The 19613-nt window shown below is 41.1% G+C and overlaps 1 protein-coding gene across 1 annotated transcript in view; it reads right to left on the bottom strand.

The window, feature by feature from the left end:
* Nucleotides 1–272: 272 nt before the first annotated feature.
* LOC120535995 (hemicentin-1-like) overlaps nt 273–19613 on the bottom strand; it is a 222098-nt gene continuing 202757 nt past the window's right edge. The window contains 8 exon segments of the mRNA XM_039764259.1: nt 273–1308; nt 2248–2374; nt 3687–3806; nt 5016–5330; nt 6298–6426; nt 8141–8266; nt 16199–16318; nt 16423–16557. Of these exon segments, the coding sequence (XP_039620193.1) occupies nt 936–1308; nt 2248–2374; nt 3687–3806; nt 5016–5330; nt 6298–6426; nt 8141–8266; nt 16199–16318; nt 16423–16557 (1445 nt within the window). The 3' untranslated portion in view covers nt 273–935.

The following is a 19613-nucleotide window of genomic DNA, read 5'->3' as shown; positions in this document are numbered from 1 at the left end:
TGCAATTGTTTCTACATTCTGACTGCCCTTCGATTTCTCCACAACAATACCTCATCCAGCATCGGCTCCTGCCTTGCACCCAGCGTTGCTGGTATAACCTCCAGTCCTCCGCGACTCTCAAAGTGGGTGAAATTGGCTGTAAGATAAATGGGTGCGTTTGTAGGATAAGTAAATGGACAGAAATGCCCTTCACGTTTACACGTTAAAATCAGTGCCTGCTGCCAGTGTGGCACACCACAACCTAAATGAGCAAAGATAAATAAATATGAAGGTGAAGTAAAAAGGGGAAATTTAATGGTATGGATAAGCCACGTCGTACAAAAATAATAGGAGCTTGAACGGTTCAGAGTGGTGGCATCTTGGATAACTTACAGAATCAGATAATAGAAATAAAAATCAAAATGACAATGAGGGCCGAGTTAGATTACATTACATGAAGGTATTAATCAATATTCACTGATGTAAAAAAAAGAAACCTGATAGAAAAAGACACAAAAGGAATTCTATACATATAATTAACCGTGAGTTTAAAAAATAACTTTACAAATAATTCCACATTCCTTACGTGCTCAGTAATCAAAAACATAAAAATACAAACTGTGTGTAAAAAAAAAAAGTTTTATTTAAATCCTGAAATGCAGACGGCCATGTGAGGTGCCACTCGCCCCTCTGTCGGCTCTAACAGCCCTCGCTTTACCATCTGTGCTTACAAAATGGGGCAGAGTTTATTATGTGGGTGGCACCATGCCAGCTGCAGTCCACTCCATTCCCCCTGAGTGGAGGTCACCGATGCCACACAGGGTGGCACTCAACCCTGAGCCATGCTGGCCACCTTGAGGTCCTGCATACTTTGTTTTAGTGGAATCGAGTGTCAGTTAATGATGTGGGACAGCACGAGGCACTGATCTGGGTGGCAGCGGGCACCCATCCCCTGTTTAGTAAGGGTAATGAGAAATCGCAATGTATATGACAAAAACACTCTGGTATTTGACCTGGCCACCATCACTGTGTGTCGTAGCCTGCACCCGGAGCTGAGCCAGGCCAGCGGTCTGAAGAAGACGTAGAGTGTAGATGATTCCTCGGCCGGCCTCATCTCGGATTCCAAACAACGCTCCTCCAACCCCGTGACCATCCTGCTCCAAGATCTGGAACGTTGTGCGCTCCTGCAGCAGCCCCGCTTCAGAAAAAGCAGAAAGCCGGATGACGTTGTGATTGGCCGGAACACCAAGGGGCAGGGTCAGCAGCTTGTACTGAAGGGTCATCGGCCCATCTTTGGCACAGTCCAGGGTGCAAGGTCTGAAGCAGGTCCTGTCAGATAAGCAGAGCGTTACACTGGCACTCCTGATGGGTTATTAAAAGGAGTGTGTCTTGGCTGATGTAACAACAGAACAAAGCCAAGGCAGATGCTAAGTCAGTTAATGCTAACTAGAGTTGTAGGCCACTTAATGCCATGCTTGGGTCTAAGATACCAGTTTACTGGCAAGCTAAATTCTAGGCCATGTAATTCCAGACTGGCACCTTGGCCACGTAATGTCTTCCCATTTTCTAAATTCCGTATTGTCATAACTCAAGTTCAGTTACATATGGCCAAAGTGGGCACAAAGTCACTTAATATAATATAAGTTACCTAATGTGTCCCCTAAGTCACTAAATGCTATCCCTGCTTCAAAGTTGCTTGCTATCAAGCTAAGTTCTAAGCCATCTTCTGCCAGTCAGGAACCTTAATTTCATAATGCTATCTCATGTTCTAAGTTCCTTATTTCTACCATTTGGATTCCAAGTGTTGTCTTAATTCTAAAACACTTAATGTCACCCAGAGTTCTGGAACACTGAATGCCATCTCATTTTCTAATCAATTACGGGCAACTTATAGGCAGGTCAAGGTCTAAGCCTTTTAGTGTCAGCTGGGAATCTAAACCACATAATGACACCCATTGTTGTAAGTTCATTATTCCTACAGTAAATGGTCCCAGTTACTCTTAGCACTTACTGCAAACCTAGAGACTTCTCTTTTTAGATGTTATCCTGTACATTTACTACATATTACAGTTTAGACAGCTGCAAAGTGCAAAGGGAGTGGCATCTAAGAAGCCCTCCATTATCACAGCCCAGGATATTCAGCAAGCCATCTTGGGTTGACACTTTTAAATTTTAAAGACATTACACTTTTAAACACCCACACTACAGAGTGAGGACAGCCTGGCAGGAGGTGTGTTACAACTAAGGACTGCTATAATAGTTCCTCACCCAGGACTGGAGCCCTTCTGGTAGGTGGCAGGACATGGAGTGTCTAGACATTGGTAGCTCCCCCGTGTGTTGAAGCACATCTGATTGGGACCGCACCTTACATCCTGCTCCAGACATTCATCAATATCTGTCAAAAATATGAAAAAGCTGTTTTATTATATCAACAATTCTGTACCACCTAACAAAAAAGGACACCATAAAACATATCAAGTGACTAAACGTCAAGAATTTATAGTAGATGAAGGTTGAGAACCCCTCCAAACAAAAGCATGAATTTATGTTTCACTAAACACATTCAGATACTCAGGATATCTGCACCCAACCTCAGGGGATTGAACTCTAGGTTGTTATGTATTGAAATAAATGTAACAATGATTGGTAGTATTCCCGGGCAGCAGGGGGCGCCAGAGTGGGGTTAAGAGATATCTTGGACAAGTGGTTACTGAAAACGTCCTTAATAAAAAAAAACTACTGTGCAGTAAACATAACTTCTGGCCTCAGTGTCTGTCATTGAATATCAGTCTCAAATTACCTAACATAGCAAAGGTGAAATGGACAGGAAACAATAGTCATAAAGCCCAAAACTCACAGTCTGTCAGATTTTGTCATTTTCATCTCCTCTTTAAATTTAGATTCATAATAATGAAAAATAGCCCAAGGATAAACATTGGATTCACATTTAGTGACCCCTGCAGTTTGTCTCCTACCTGTGGACTGATCCTGACCTTCTGAGCTCACAAATGACACGCAGAGGATTTATTTGGGGTCTCAATGTGATTCAGTTGGAACATCCAGTAACTGTGTTATCTCAGGACTCTGTGTAGTTAGTGCCTTTCTATATTGAACATCCTTCAAAAGCCCCTTACAAGCGCCACGCACCAGCTGTTTACACATTTCTGTGCAAACAGTGTGCAGTTTTGGTCTCCAGGCAACAAAAGGGACATAACAGCACAAGAGGGGGTCCAGAGAAGAGCGACGAGGCTGATTCAGGGCTACAGAGGTTGAATTATGAGGAAAGATGAAAAGAGCTGAGCCTTTACAGTTTAAGCAAAAGAAGATTAAGAGGTGACATGATTGAAGTGTTTAAAATTATGAAGGGAATTAGTCCAGTGGATTTAGACTTGTATTTTAAAATGAGTTCATTAAGAACACGGGGACGCAGTTGGAAACTTGTTAAGGGTAAATTTCACACAAACATTAGGAAGTTTTTCTTTACACAAAGAACGATAGACACTTGGAATAAGAGAACAAGTAGTGTGGTAGACAGTAAGACGTTAGGGACTTTCAAAACTCGACTTGATGTTTTCATGGAAGAAATAAGTGGACAGGACTGGTGAGCTTTATTGTGCTGAATGGCCTGTTCTCGTCTAGAGTGTTCTAATGTTCTAATATTGCAGCTAAAAGGTGTAGTTGACTGACAATAAACCAACTCTGCTTACCTTTGCAATTCCTGCCATTGGAGAGAAGTTGGTATCCTGGTGGGCATAGGCACTGGTAACTGCCCTGTGTATTCCTACACTCATGTTGGCAAGGTTTCCTTTGTAGGCACTCGTCCACATCTATAAAATGAACAACCAGGACTTCAAGAGTTCATCCTGACCAGTACATTTTACAGAATTAAAACAGTGAGATTTTTCTTTGATGAAATGGATCAAGAGATGAAATGTAGTCAAAAAGTCAAGCTGATGTTATTAAAAAATACTCTAATCAACCTGTTGGCAAGTTTAAGACAATAATCCAAAATAAAAGACCTTAGCACCAAAAGCAATTCTCTTAACCAGGAGCAGTTTTAACAAGAATCACACAAACATTTAACCTACTCTCAGACTTTCATTTTAGTCATTCATTTATTTATGTAATTATTGAGCTTCTGTGACAAGAAAGATTTAACCCAGGGGACAAATCAAGTTCATTCGTTTGTTCTATCTATCTATCTATTATATAGTGCCTTTCATATCTATCTACCTATCTATTATATAGTGCCTTTCACATCCATCCATCTATCTATCATATAGTACCTTTCACATGTCTATCTATCTATCTATCTATCTATCTATCTATCTATTATATAGTGCCTTTCATATCCATCTACCTATCTATTATATAGTGCCTTTCACATCCATCCATCTATCTATCATATAGTACCTTTCACATCTATCTATCTATCTATCTATCTATCTATCTATCTATCTATCTATCTATCTATCTATCTATCTATTATATAGTGCCTTTCATCTATCTATCTATCTATCTATCTATCTATCTATCTATCTATCTATCTATCTATCTATCTATCTATTATATAGCATGACATTTACCAGTGATTGATGTTTGTTAGTATAATGAGCCATGTTAGTTGAGTTAAGTTCTTTCAGGGGTAGTGAATCTTTTTAAAATGGTGCAGCATATTACTCTACAGCCAAGCTTTTGGACTGAACCTAGAATTTTTGGTGATTTTGATAGATTCAAATGTAAAAAGAATGACAGGTTTAAGACTTTCTGGTTTGGATTTCCTGAATTTGAATCTTAATTTGTGTTTTGAACTTTGACACATTCATTTTTGTTATTGCTTTCACTCTTAGCTTTTTAGTTTTGTTCTGTGGTTATTTTCCCACTGTTTAAGTATTTGGACTTTGCAATTTTAAATCTTGGAGGAGATTTGGTTTGAAGCCATCAGGAGTCTTTTCCCACACTTGATCCACTTCCTTAAGCAGATAACGTAGTCATAGGACAAAAATGTAAAGGCATGTTTGGTGCGTCCCACTTACCCACACAGACTCCACCTCTCTCTGTGTACCCCAAAGGACATGTCCTCCTTCTGCCTTCTAGCAAATCCTGACCATTTGGCTGAAACAACAAACTGGTGAACAAGGGGCCACCATGAGAAGATACCAGCTGGGGTCGCAGCCTGGTCAGCACCCCCGTACTGCTGTTTGAGCCTGCTGGCACCCTCTCCAGCCCAGCACATGAGCGTCCATCTCCCAGCAGGGCAGTGCCTGGTGGACAGAGACATCTGTAGCTGCCAGGAATGTTCTGGCACTGATGGGCACATGGCTTTGGTAGCTGCTGGCACTCATCAATATCTAAAAGAAAGAAAAATGTTGATATTGTCTGATATTCTGGAATTGGCAGGTGTCACGTCTGCACCCAAAGGAAGTTCTACGAAGTCCCGAAGGTGTGTCCTGCCAGATGAACTTAGACTACATCCACATTAGTACATTTATGTTCAAAAACTCATACATTAGTCTCGATTTTCACCTAATGTCCACACTATCCCAGGGTGTTTAACTTCCTGGAACAGAGGCTGTTGGAAACATTCTCCAGAGCCGCATACTTCTGAGAACACCAGGTTGGCATTGCAATGAGGAAGAGTAAAAAAGTGCTGATTTTTGAAAATGCGAATTCTAATTGCACCTGATTTTCTCATTCTTGTTATGATGCCCTTCCCTCATTGGGTCCTGCTTATTACAACATCTCAATCCCCGCTTGGTCACCCTTCACAGACGTAAACCATAATACAACACAGAGGACATTAGAGGAGTTGCTTTTTAAATGGCGTTTTCTACATTTTGAATGTAGCATACATGCCTGACATGTAAATAATTTGCTGGTTGCTACAGTTTTGTGATGAATTCCATGGCTGTCAGCATTACTATCCCTTCAAGGATTTTTCCAAGGATGTGTGCATGCCCAGTGTTGGCGAACATCTACCTCATATGTGTTTTCGGATGTTTTAATGTGGGAGGAGTTACTTTTGTAAAAGGATAAGGAAACACTAGATTGCTTTTGTTTAAAAACACCATTTTAAATGAACACATAGTAGTGTGGATGTAGCCTCAGAAGAAGTGAATGGATCAGTGGACAAAGTGCAGATAACCAAAGTGAGAGTAGCAGATTACAATTAGAATACTGCCATCTGGTGCCCTATAATGCAATGCCATGCACTGTAACACTGCACTCATTAGTGTGGGCCCCGTTGACCAACCCCTAGTGACTTCAACACCAAGTACCACTGCTACCATCATAAAAGTGAGTTCCATAGGATCTTACCAAGGCATGGTCTCCCTACACCCTGTGATCTGTACCCTCGTGGGCAGGTGCAGCGGTATCCTCCAATGCTATTCTCACAGACCTGATTGTAGCGGCAGTGATGGCTACCATCCTTGCATTCATCGATATCTGGAACACAAAACACAGGGAAGAATTCTTTGGATATATGTGCCGATGACAAGTACTCACACACGGGATCTGGTTTGGCTGGTGATCTTTCCAGCTAATTTCAGCATATCGACCCATCACAACAGACGCAGACCTGCGGGTTAACTGGTCTACCTTATGTCTATAACATCTGATAATAAGAGACTCTGAGGAATGTAAAGTGGGGTATACTGTGTGGGAGATGGCCGGCAGTTCAACCCGGCCGGGACACCCCAGAAATGGAAGGATGGAGGAAGGTGGCTACTTGTCAACACTGCCTCCCCCAAAACACTAGATGGCTGCTCCTCTGGAATGTAGCGGTGCCCTGGATTCCCACAGGGCATCCTGGGACTTGGAGTTTGGATTCTCAGTACCTGTTGGGTGGTGTTGGTACCACTAGGTGGAGCAGTCCAAGGACCTGGGGAGTCCTGCTTTCCCTATAGCCTGGACCTACTAGTGGATCAGGAAGACAGAAGCACCAAAGTACTTCCGGGCTGATTAAAAGAACCTGAATTCTCCGGCTGACCCAGAAGTGCTGGCAAGTCACCTGGAAGGAAGAACAGAAGCAGTTCCAGGTCAGGAACGATATAAAGGACTGCTGAAAACCCAGCAGGTGAGCCAGAGTTGGGTGGAGGTGAACGAAGCTTGCTGGGAGGTGTGGAGGAGAAAGACAATTGTATTGTGTTGATCATCCTTCCATTTTCCAAACTGCTATAAGCTAACTACAGGGTCATGGGGGTCTGCTGGAGCCAATCCCAGCCAACACAGTGCACAAGGCAGGAGACAAACCCCGGGCAGGGTGCCACCGCAGGGCGCACACACACACACCAAGGACAATTTAGAATCGTCAATGCACCTAACTGGCATGTCTTTGGACTGTGGGAGGAAACCCACACAGACACGGGGAGGACATGCAAACTCCACGCAGGGAGGACCCGGGAAGCGAACCCTGGTCTCCTTACCACAAGGCAGCAGCACTACCACTGTGCCACCGTGCCGCCCTGTGTTGATCATTGAATTGTTTATTGGTGGCTGTTGTGCTTGAGGGCACTGGTAATAAGAGGAAAAGCAATTACATTTTTCTTTTTGCTTCTACTTTTTGTCCTGAGCTTCTGTCTGCTGGGGTTAAAGGGGCAATAGTGACCCCCAGCATCTTACAACTGTATTAAATATTCCCGTACTCAGCTGGTATCAACATGATTATTGTCGCTTAATGAGCTCTGTTACACTTTATCAGAGGACAAACTCACCTGAAGATGCCAAGGGTGAAGATCTGGAGCAAAGATAAAGGTAAGGTGGAAAGGACTAAGAACTGGCCTGCTTCCACAAATGTGGACCATTTCATCGCTTTTAAATAACAGACAAAAAACACATGGAGAAAGCACCTGCATTAGTGTGTCTCTGCACACGTATAGGCGCAAGTTAGTATGTACTGTAAGTCGCCCCACTGCAATCAAACAACACCACATAACTAACAGAAGACAGAGAGGGATGAATTAACTAACAAAAAGAACTACAAGAACATCATTAATACATAATAATCAGCAGAAAATAAAATACTTACAAAAAAAGAGATGCAAAAAATCAAAATTCCAGGATGACAGCCACAGCATTAGGAAAACAGAATCCGGAGACATGTGTGGCCTTCAGTAACAAATTAGAATATTTGGCTGCGTCAGCAGATGTGGAGACTCACCTACGCAGGCTCCATTTTCAGCTGGCGTCATGCCAGCCGTGCAGCTGTCTAGGCACTGGTAGCCACCCTCTGTGTTCTGGCAGCGCTTGTGAGCTGGGCAACTGTTCATCGTGCACTCATCAATATCTGAAAAAAAGGGGAAAAGATTAAAAAAAAATAGTGGCAGACGACCAGGGATCCTGCCCCACCGGGACACCTGGAGCAGGGAAGGACCGGGAGAGGGGCAATCTATTTCCCAGGGCGCAAGAGGGCAATCCCCTTGGATTCCATCAGGGCCACAGATATGGAGCTGGGAAGCTCAACTATGTGGGGGTCAGTGGCCACCACCAGAGGGCGCCTGGATGATCTTGGAGCCCTGGAGGACAGCACTTTCATCACACCAGGAAGTGATCATCAGGGAGCACCTGGAGCACATCCGGGTGTGCCATAAAAGGGGACGCCTCACTCCATTCAGCGAGCCGGAGTCGGGTGGAAGAGGACAGAGCCTGCAGGAGAGGAGAGGAGAGGAGAGGAGAGGAGAGGAGAGGAGAGGAGAGGAGAGGAGAGGAGAGGAGAGGAGAGGAGTAGAGGCAGCAATAGCGAGAAGAAAATAAAGAAAGGAAAAGACTGAGTTATTGTGAGTCTTTGGGCACTGTGGTTGTGCTGTGTGAGCGGAGGAGAATAAAGCGTGTGTTTTGGACATCTGGATGTCTCGGTGTCTGTCTGTTTAAAAATACAGCGTGTGGAAACCTGGTTGTTTCATGCAATTACCAATTTTGGAGTCGGCACACAAATGTTTGTTTTAACTACAACGTACTCACGTATAAGTTAGGTCTTGAAACCAGAAAAATCGATCATAAAATTAGACCCCGACTTATACACCCGTTCAAAAATGCAATGCTTAATTCTTCTTGCTTACTCCAATCTAGCTCCAATTTCTCAGACACATCAAATTTTGCTGCAGCAGTGCAGTTACTAGGGAATCCATTAGCCCGGGATCACGGACATTTTTCATTCCCCCGAAACCAGGAACGGCAAAGCTTGCAAATATAGCATGTAAAAGTGTAAAAACTGATCAAGAAATAACAGAGTTATAGTTGAAAATAATTATGTGCCATAATTTTTGGCCCACGGTGTAGTGTTTTGCAGATTAATTTAGTCAACCAGCAGCAGTCGTCAGTCTCCCAGCTCCGACTAAGACTGAGCACAGTGGACTGGGAGGAGTCTGCACTCTGCAGCTCATGAATGCCGGGACAGGGCAGACTTCATTGACGTCTGTCAAACCAAAGGCTTTGAACAGCAAATTGAAATTGCAATGCGTCAGTCTGTTGAATCCGCATTATCTGTGCCAAGAAACTTAGCATCATAGAATGATGACAAGAAACTGGATGCATCAGTAAAAGCTGAAATGGCGGTGTTTCAGAGCAACGGCAAGCGCAGGCGTTGTCTAGAACAAGTGTATCAGTATCTGATCAGGTAGATCGCATTGCATTCAAAAAAATTTTTTTTTAAACGTTAATCTATCATATATCCTACCTGTGGCATTTGCCACTTGATTGACATACAGGGCGGCCAGTCTGAGATTTTTTCCTTCTAACACACTGGTCATCCCACATGTACATATACAATCAGATTGTGATTCAGACTACGAATGGTATGAATGTAATTACACCGATGTACATGCTGTCAAATAAACGAACCACACGCCGTGTCTTCGCCTCTGACGCTGACGTGCAGTGAGTGTGTACGCCTGATGAGCCCAGAATTAGGGCGAAACACGCGTCACGTACTCTTTGCATTATTTGACAGTAAAACTTTGCAACATTCTATGATCTGCTTTTCGCAACTAAAGAGGGCACCATGGCGGATGTTTGCCTACACAAGCGTTACCTGGTAGGTAACCACCCATACAATCAGATTGTGATTCAGACTACGAAAGCCATGAATGTAATTACCTCAATCTACATGCTGTCAAATAAACGAACCACATGCCGTGGCGCAACATAAAGGGTGAAACATGTGTCGCATACTCTTTGCATTATTTGACAGTAAAACTATGCAATATATATATATATACTAGCAGGATACCCGCGCTTCGCAGCGGAGAAGTAGTGTGTTTAAAGAAGTTATGAAAAAGAAAAGGAAACATTTTAAAATAACGTAAGATGATTGTTAATGTAATTGTTTTGTCATTGATATGAGTGTTGTTGTCATCTATCTATCTATCTATATATATATATATATATATATATATATATATATATATATATATATATATATATATGCTTATATATATATATATATAAATATATATATATATATATAGAAAAGGAAAAGAAAAGGAAAAGAAAACATTTTAATAATAACGTAACATGATTGACAATATAATTGTTTTGTCATTGTCATGAGTGTTGCTGGCATATATATATATATATATATATACAGTATATATATACAGTATATATATATTTATATATATACACACAGACACACACACACATATATAAACATATATATATACACATCATATATATATTTATATATATATATATACATATACATACATATATACATATACACACATACATATATATATATACACACACACACACACACATATATACATATAGATACATATACATATCTACATATATACTACATATATATACAAATCTACATATATCTACATATATATATATTAGGGGTGGGACTCGATTAAAAAAATCAATCCAATTAATTAGAGGCTGTGTAAGAATTAATCTTGATTAATCGTATGTAATCGCTCACGTAAATTTGCCCCAAATCTCAATTTTTTTTTTTAATTTAAAAGGGTTTTAGTGGGCGACATAATTCATGATGCAAAACCAGAACCAGTAATGGAAAATCTGTGCATAACTCATACCAGTATGGGAGCAAAAATGGAGAAGTAGGAGACAAGAACAATGCAGCCGAGGGAAGACTGTGTGAGGTTTAGATTTTCTGGCCCTTATTTTCTTACTTCTTTTTAACTTCCATTTACGATACGTCTTAAAGGAAAATGGTATCTTGCTATCCTCTCTAAGCTCTTTTCATCCAATCTTTTGTGTTTAGTGTCTCCAGATTTAAAGCCAGTAGTGGTCCTGACTGCAACTACACACAAGATGTCTGATACTCTGGTAAGAAATCTTTTTCTTTTGATTTTTTCGATTAAAGATATATAACCTGTAACTAATGAACTGGACCATCTAGGAAAGGGGTGTCCAACTTGGATCTTGGAGAGCTGCAATGGCTGCAGGTTTTTATTCTGGCCACTTTCTCTATTAATCATCAATTACTAATGCTAATGGCATATACTGCATTGCTTTGATTAATAATAATAATAATAATAAGTTTTATGTATATAGCACTTTTCATACACTCAAGGACACTTTACAATTCAATAAACACATTAACAAGACAATAGAAATTACATACAAGAAAATGAATAAGACTCATTAAAGAGATGTGTTTTTAACAGGAGTTTGAAATGAATAATAGAATTTTCCTCGCGAAGGCATTCCAAATTTTAGGGGCTATCACACTGAAAGCTCTGCCACCCATAGTCACTAACCTGTATTTACGTAAAGTGAGTAAGGGGGCGTCCGGTGATCTTAATGCATGGGCAGGAGTGTAAGGAAGCAGCAACTCAGACAGATAATGAGGGGCTAAACCATGAAGGGCTTTAAAGGTGAGAAGAATAATTTTATATTTGATTCTTGAAGAACCTGCGGTGGGCTGGCGTCCTGCCCAGGGTTGTTTTCCTGCCTTGCCCTCTGTGTTGGCTGGGATTGGCTTCAGCAGACCCTGTGACCCTGTGGTTGGGATATTGCGGGTTGGATAATGGATGGATGGATGGATTCTTGAAGAAACTGGTAACCAATGCTAATCATAGAGGACAGGAGTGATGTGAGCAGATTTTTCATTGTGTGTAAGTAAACGAGAAGCAGAATTCATAACATACTGTAATCTGTTGATATAGTAAGTCAGGAGGTCATAAAACAATGCACTGCAATAGTCCAGACGGGTGGTGATGATGAAAGTGTGAATGAGTGTTTCAGTATCCTTCACACTGAGGAAAGAAAGCTGATGAGCGATGTTACGAAGATGAAGAAAAGCTGTCTGTACAATTGAGCGAATGTGTGATTGAAAAGTAAAAAGCTGATCAAAGATGACACCCAAATTACGGACTGATGCTGAGGGTTCAACCAGGATGCCATCAACGTCAATTTTTATCCCATGAAGGGTAGAGAGGACGGATTTGGTACCAACTAATAAGATTTCTGTTTTATCAGGACTGAATTGTAAAAAATGATCTGTCATCCAATGATTGATTTTAATTGGCTTTCATTTTAACTGTTTCTTTTCATCTTTAACGAGTAGCTAATTGACTCCAAGCTGACTTAAATTTCATTTGGACCAGTGTCCCTCGTACAATATCTATCTCAATTAAATATCTGAAAAGTATATGATGAAGGTCTGAGAAGTACTCAGGTTAAGACCAAAGCAACAGAAAGGGTGGTACAGGCAAACCATGGAGGTATGAATGTGATTCAACATGGGGCCGATCCAACTACAAAAAACACTGTGCATTATGGGTGAAATTATATATGCTGTGGTAGTACTGTATTTCCCCAATGATAGGCCGCGTCTTATACGTTAATTTTACAAACCTGCGTATTGGGTGCGGCTTGCTTAAATGGGGCGGCCTATCTAAAAACATTTCAGTCGACATTCCTCATGCCTTCATTTTGATGGCTATTGTTGAAACTATCCGATTGTTCTCACCCTGCGCAAGAATCCATTTTTTAAGTCACTTCTCCAAGTTTGGCCAATTTGCTTCCCTTGTACACCTTGCATGCCTATGTGGCAGAAGCACATACAAAGCTTCCTCATCTTTCCACCAATTCCTCAATTGTTTTTCATCTACTTCAAAGTTGCGTCCAGCTGCACAATTGCCATTTTCCTTCGCGAAAGCAACGACCTGGAGCTTAAATTCTGCAGCAGAGGACTTGCGTTGCGGGACGATATCAATAAGTGTAAATTGTTATCGATTTAATTTTCCACACTCAACTATAATGTCACTATAGAGTTGGGACAGCCTATAATGTGGGGTGGCTTATCGTTGGGGAAATACGGTAAAGCTAAGTGTCTGCTGTTGGAAGTGAGAGCATTTCATTTACAGCACAGTCGAGGGTTAACATGGAACGTTAAAAACAATTAGAAGGCAAAAATCAACACGTACAAATATAACACAAATTGCATAAAACAACTTGCATGATTACCAGTCAATCAGAGCAAACCTAGAACGTGATGCATGCCCCTTACGTGTGCAATCAAAGGAAATAAAAAAAAGATGAAAATTCACTTGTGATTGGGTCAATGAAACACATACAGAGGAGGGCAGAAATAAGGAGCAGTGGCCTGTGGGACCGACAATCAAAACCCTCTAATCTTACACCACGAAAGCTGATGCATGAAGTTGGAGGCGTCCACTCAATGAAATCACTTTTTGGGTGCAATGTGGATACAGAGGCACAGTAACTTTGACACACGTAGCAAATGTTAATCAAACTTTATGAAATTAACACTATTAACACATCATTATAAGAGCTACAACATTTGACAGGTGAACCTAACTTGAGGTTACATGCATAGGGCTGGTACTGTAGAGAAAACGCGCAACATCACACATTTAAAAGAAACTTGCCGTTTGCTATGCCTACTGTCATTAACTCAGTGGTTCTCAAATTGTGGGGCGGGGGGCGCGAAGTAACAAAAGGGGGGCTGGAAGATGTGAAAAAAAGAAAACAAGATTCGAAAATATAAAAAAAAAACATCTATTGAAACCAAAAAAAATTAACTTTCTGATACTAGAAAAATAAATAGAGAGTTGGCTAAATGTCGATAAAAATTAAGTAGGTATAATAAAATATGCATCTATGATATATCATTAATTAAAAAAGAACACATTGATATTAGTGGGCTCCTTTCAAAAAACCGTTAGGTGGGCACGATTAAAACTGTTATGAAAACCTGGGTCGCAATAACTTAAAGGTTGAGAAACGCATGCATTAACTGAAGCACAGCGGCATGTGCCCTCAGCAGAGATTGCCTTCCTACTTTTGTACACTCAGCTATTTGAAAAATATTCTTTTTATCCATCCATCCATTATCCAACCCGCTATATCCTAACTACAGGGTCACGGGGGTCTGCTGGAGCCAATCCTAGCCAACACAGGGTGCAAGGAAACAAACCCGGGCAGGGCGCCAGCCCACCGCAGGTCACACACACACACACCCACAAACCAAGCACACACTAGGGACAATTTAGGATCGCCAATGCACCAAACCGGCATGTCTTTGGACTATGGAAGGAAACTTTTCTTTCATGAATAATTAGTGATAAACTGGGCTGAAGTATAAGAGTGAAGATAAAAGACAGTCCCAGTCAGTGAACCAGCCTGCCATTACAGGTGCCTAAGGTTGAATACAGACTGTAGTAGAGTGTTCTTGTAAGGGGGTCTGTTTTTCTAACTCTGGCCCTGTGTAGCTTTGCATTTTATAGAGAGGGGATCATGACATCTGAGAAAGTATCAAGGAATTCTTGAGAAGAACGTCAGCCCATCAGTTCAACAATCCAAAACTTTGAAGTAAGTCCACTAAATGATGTCTTACGAGGAAGAAGTTCCACATCCTGGAATGACCAAACAGATGCCCTGTTGTGATGTGGGATTTTGCATATAACTCGATAAATGTTTTGTATGCCTCTATTTATAATTTAGGCAAACCAATGTAATTTAGAGGTATTCATGTTTGCCTTCCCCCCACCCCCCTTTTTACAACTGTCTCTTTGTAATTTTATGACAGGATTTGGGGGGATGTCTTAAACCAGTTTTCCCCCACACAAAGCCAGGTTAGCTTAACATATGGTCTTGGGGGGTTGAGGTGTTAAAATGTACTATTTCTCCCATTGGTCTGAGATATGGCTGTTTGGAATTGGCTTGTCTCAGAGGCCTTTAAGTACCATGATGTCCTATTGGTTCTAGGAATTGGAGAGAACATCTATAAATGTACTTGCTCAACCACATTCTCTCTCTCTAACCAACATATGATGAAGAAGCATCTCTCTCTCTAACCAACATATGATAAAGAAGAAGTATCTTTCTCTTGCTAACAACTGATGAAGACCATCACACCATGAACTGAAGACAACACAATGAAGAGCACAGCTTCAGCCATTTTGAACAGACATGTGGTTGAAAGCTGAGCACCAACGATGCCTTAACTAGAGACATTTTAAGTAACTGCAAGTCTGTGTGCCACCTGAATTACACACCACCATTTTATCAGGTTGTATGGTTGCCAATATTCAAATGTACTTTGCATTTTGTTATTATTTATGAATATTATCAATAATACATTATTTTATGTGTAACTTAACTCCTGCTTGTCTTTTTACTACATCTAATCGCCTGAGGTTATAGATATAGAAGGGAAGGTGGGGATAAGTTATATACAGTGGTAAGTCTGTGAGATTAGGCATTCTAAGGCTACATATTAATAATACAATAGGGGAAAGTAGAGCAATATATATTACTCTACCAAGATAAAACATGCCCTAACTTGAATTCTTGAAGAAATGCTGTTCATACAAGGCATCTTTCAAACCACACAGAGCTGGTAGAGTTGTGTAAAGAGGAACGGGGAAAATCCTCCCAGCAAGATGTCAGAGACTGATAATTTGTCATACGAAGTGAGGTGTGAAATTACTGCTGCTAAAAGAAGGGCCTCAACTTATTGACTGAAAAGGGTTCATTTACTTTTTGTACACAGGAGTATCTGAAGATTTGTGAAGTATCACAGTCTAATAATCTAATAAAGTTGAAATCTGTTCTAGGGTTTGGGGAGTCTATTCATTTTATACATCACGAAGAATTCAGGTTCATAAAATATTTCTATAATATCTGAAATAACGACCACCTTGAAAGGCTCACAAACTAGAGAAGGTGGTTTTCTTCCAAACCCCTTTGCAATTCTTGAAGTTCTCAAGATATTCCTTACCTATGCAGCGTTTGCCAACCAGCTGATATCCAGCATTGCACGCACAGCGAAACGAGCCCAGAGTGTTCAGGCATCGCTGGTGGCAGGGAGAAATGGACGACTCCTCACATTCATTAATATCTGGAATACAGAGAGAGCAACAGCAGGTAAGGTGAAGCAGCGTGAGCCTATGGTATCAAAATGTCAAATCATAGGAAGGCATGCAGAGAGATCCTTGTACCCACCTTCACAGCTGCTTCCCTGACTGCTGGGTTTGAATCCGGGTCCGCACTGTGCGAGGCAGCGATAGGCCCCTGGGGTGTTGATACACTGCTGGTTGTAGTGGCACACATGCGAGCCCTGGGAGCACTCGTCAATATCTAGAAGGTAAAAGGCAGACTGAACTGTCAGATTCACTCAAAACAAAAAGAACAAAAAAAAAAAAAAGAAAATGGAAATCCAGGATTTTATATGTCAATGAACCAAATGTGACCAAAGAACAGTGGTTAACACGCGGAACTGTGGATCCATTATTAGCAGTGACTTAGAAGAGTCATAGGGGAGCGCCACTGTGCTGACAACAGGGGCTTCCCTCAGACTGAGGGTTGCACTATAAAGAAGGAGACACGCATGTAATGAGATATACACCAAGTGGCCAATTTTTAATTCCACCATCTAGTAAATTTGGCCATCTGTCTGGTTGTTCCCAGAGGGTCAGGCTGGGTGCCCACACCTCTACTGCTCTCAGCCTCAACACCGGGACGCCGCAGGGTTGTGTGCTCAGCCCACTCCTCTACACCCTCTACACATATGACTGTGTCCCACTCACCATAGCAACAAGATCATAAAGTTCGCGGATGACACTTCGGTGTTCGGACTCATCTCGGGCAAGGAGGGTGAGCTGGCATACAGGGACGAAGTAGAGCGGCTGTCAGAGAGTCAATAACCTGCTCCTCAACAGCACAAAAATGAAGGAGCTTGTTATTGACTTTAGCAAAAACAAAACTGACATCCAGCCACTCATCATTGGCGGGGCCTGTGTGGAGAGGGTCCGGGTGTTCAGGTTTCTGGGCAATGGGCTGGAGGATGACCTGACCTGGAGCGCCAACACCAAGAAGTTGCTGAAGAAGGCGCAGCAGAGACTGTTTTTTCCTGAGAATCCACAGAAAGAACCATCTCCCCAGAAATCTGCTCCTTGCCTTTAATCACTGTTCCATCGAGAGCGGGCTCACGTACGGACTGTGTGTGTGGTACAGCAGCTGCACTTCCTCAGAAAGGAAAGCACTCCACAGGGCCGTCAGGACAGCGGAGAGAACAATTAGTTGTAGCCTCCCCAAACAAATCTACACCTCCCGAAAAAAACAATAGATGCTAAATGTGTTGTTCACAAATATTGTACCATGCAGAAGTGAATGATTGCATTACACAGATTTCTACAAACTGGACAACTGTACAGTTTTGCTGTCAACAATCCTCACTACCTCATCCCGTAAAACCTTGACAGGGTTGAGATCAATGATTGTGCACGCCACTGAAGCAATGAAATCTAAACTAAAAATCAATGTCAGTTAAAGTGGAAGATCAGCTTTTGGAAATATGGACTAACCAGTAATGGCGAATCCCCTTGACTTGAGCACTCCTAGTTTTCTTACTCTTTCTTTGGACATTTACCATTTGATTGCTTAGAGGCTGATGTGCTTGCTGCTTCCTTGAGCTCTTCTTTTCTCCACCCTAGCGGCCCGCTTCTTCCCCTCTTTCGCTGGCATCTTTTCATGTTAAAACTGATTAAGTCATGTTTGTGTTGCAATTACTTAGTACGTTTTCTTTAATTTTTTACTTAAGCTGGCACTTAAGTCTTCAATCTGCCTCAAGAATGATTTAAGATTCGCAACTGAACTTTTTTCTAAAATAATCGGGGGCGACTTTAAAGCAGAATCTGAGATAGCAGCGGCTTACGCGTCTGCTGATCAAACACCGTCAGACCCGACCAAGATCTTTTATAGTCCGTTTTGAACGATTATCATTTAAGTTAGAGGTGATGGAACTCCTCAGGAAAAAAAAGGAAGATATTAAATATGAAGATTGCCAATTCGCGTCTTCCCTGACTTCTCTCCAGCAACAGCTATCAAACGCCGCCTTCTATAATATTAAACAGCTGCTACGGCAAGCCAATGTCAAATACGGCCTCCTGTATCCGGCAAAACTGAAAGTGGAATGGCAGGGGCATTTCTATGTTTTCGCTAGCAAGGAGGAGGCAGAAAACGAGTTAAGAAAGCTGATCCCGGGACTATTCTGATACATAATTGTGAGTCATGGCGGTAAATGATAAAGCTAGGATTAATAATCTACTGTCTGATCTATTTGTTTTTAAAATACGGGTTTTTTATCAGCATATATTCTCATATTCTTATATTATTATTACTTACTTTTTACTTATCATTACTTAGTATTACTAGGGCGCTAAATGTTTGTGTTTTATTGTGCTTAATTACGTTTTCCTCCTCTTTTTTTTTTTTTTTCTAATTATTTCATGTGTACCCTAAATGAGACTGTTCAATATCATACCCTTGGTTTGCTGTTATTGCTATTACTGCATTAAGACTTGTTATGCTTGTTTTGGACACATCTTTAACACCATCACCTGGGTTTATTATCTGGGGATATCATCTTAATGCACTAAAATTGATGAAGATTATATGTATGTATGTATGTATATATATATATATATATATATATGTATATGTGTATGTGTATATATATGTATATATATTAAGTGCAAAATTCTTTTCTTTTTTTTTTCCTCTTTTAAAGACTATATTGGTAACAGATATCTCTATCTTTTAACCTTAAAGCGCCACTGCATGGGGGCTTGATGTGCTTTGGGCGTGCTCTGTCTCTGGGTATGTCAGAGGACTGGGACTGCATGAAGTGGGTTTTAGCCTCACCTGGGGAGGCAAAAGGGAGGGTGGGGGTTAAGGGGGGAAGAGAAAGAGAGCAGGCTTGATCTATATCTAATCTATCATCTCAATCTTTATAATTATAACTATCAACGTAATAATAAGCTGCATGGCAACAACTCTTGGGGGAATAGGAAATTAAGACCTAAACTATTTCACTTCCAGTTAAGACTATAATATGACACCAAAAACTCAGAATCAGTGTCTCCATGATGGGACAGTTAACTTCGTAAGCTGGAATGTTAAAGGCCTGAATCACGAATTAAAGAGAAAGAAAGTACTTTCTCACCTAACAGGTCTAAATGCTAAAATAGTATTTTTACAGGAAACCCACTTACTAAGTAAGGATCAGTTCCGCTGCAAAAGACTGTACTGGCCAAATGTTCCATTCTAGTTTTACAAAGAAAACTAGAGGGGTGGGAATTCTCATACATAGAACAGTACCATTTGTAGCATCAGATGTAGTATTGGATCCTGAA

The sequence above is a fragment of the Polypterus senegalus genome, chromosome 9 (assembly GCF_016835505.1).
Source record: "Polypterus senegalus isolate Bchr_013 chromosome 9, ASM1683550v1, whole genome shotgun sequence".
Taxonomy (NCBI): domain Eukaryota; kingdom Metazoa; phylum Chordata; class Cladistia; order Polypteriformes; family Polypteridae; genus Polypterus; species Polypterus senegalus.
The sequence above is the reverse complement of the archived record's forward strand: the minus strand, read 5'-3'. Positions and strand labels throughout refer to the sequence as shown.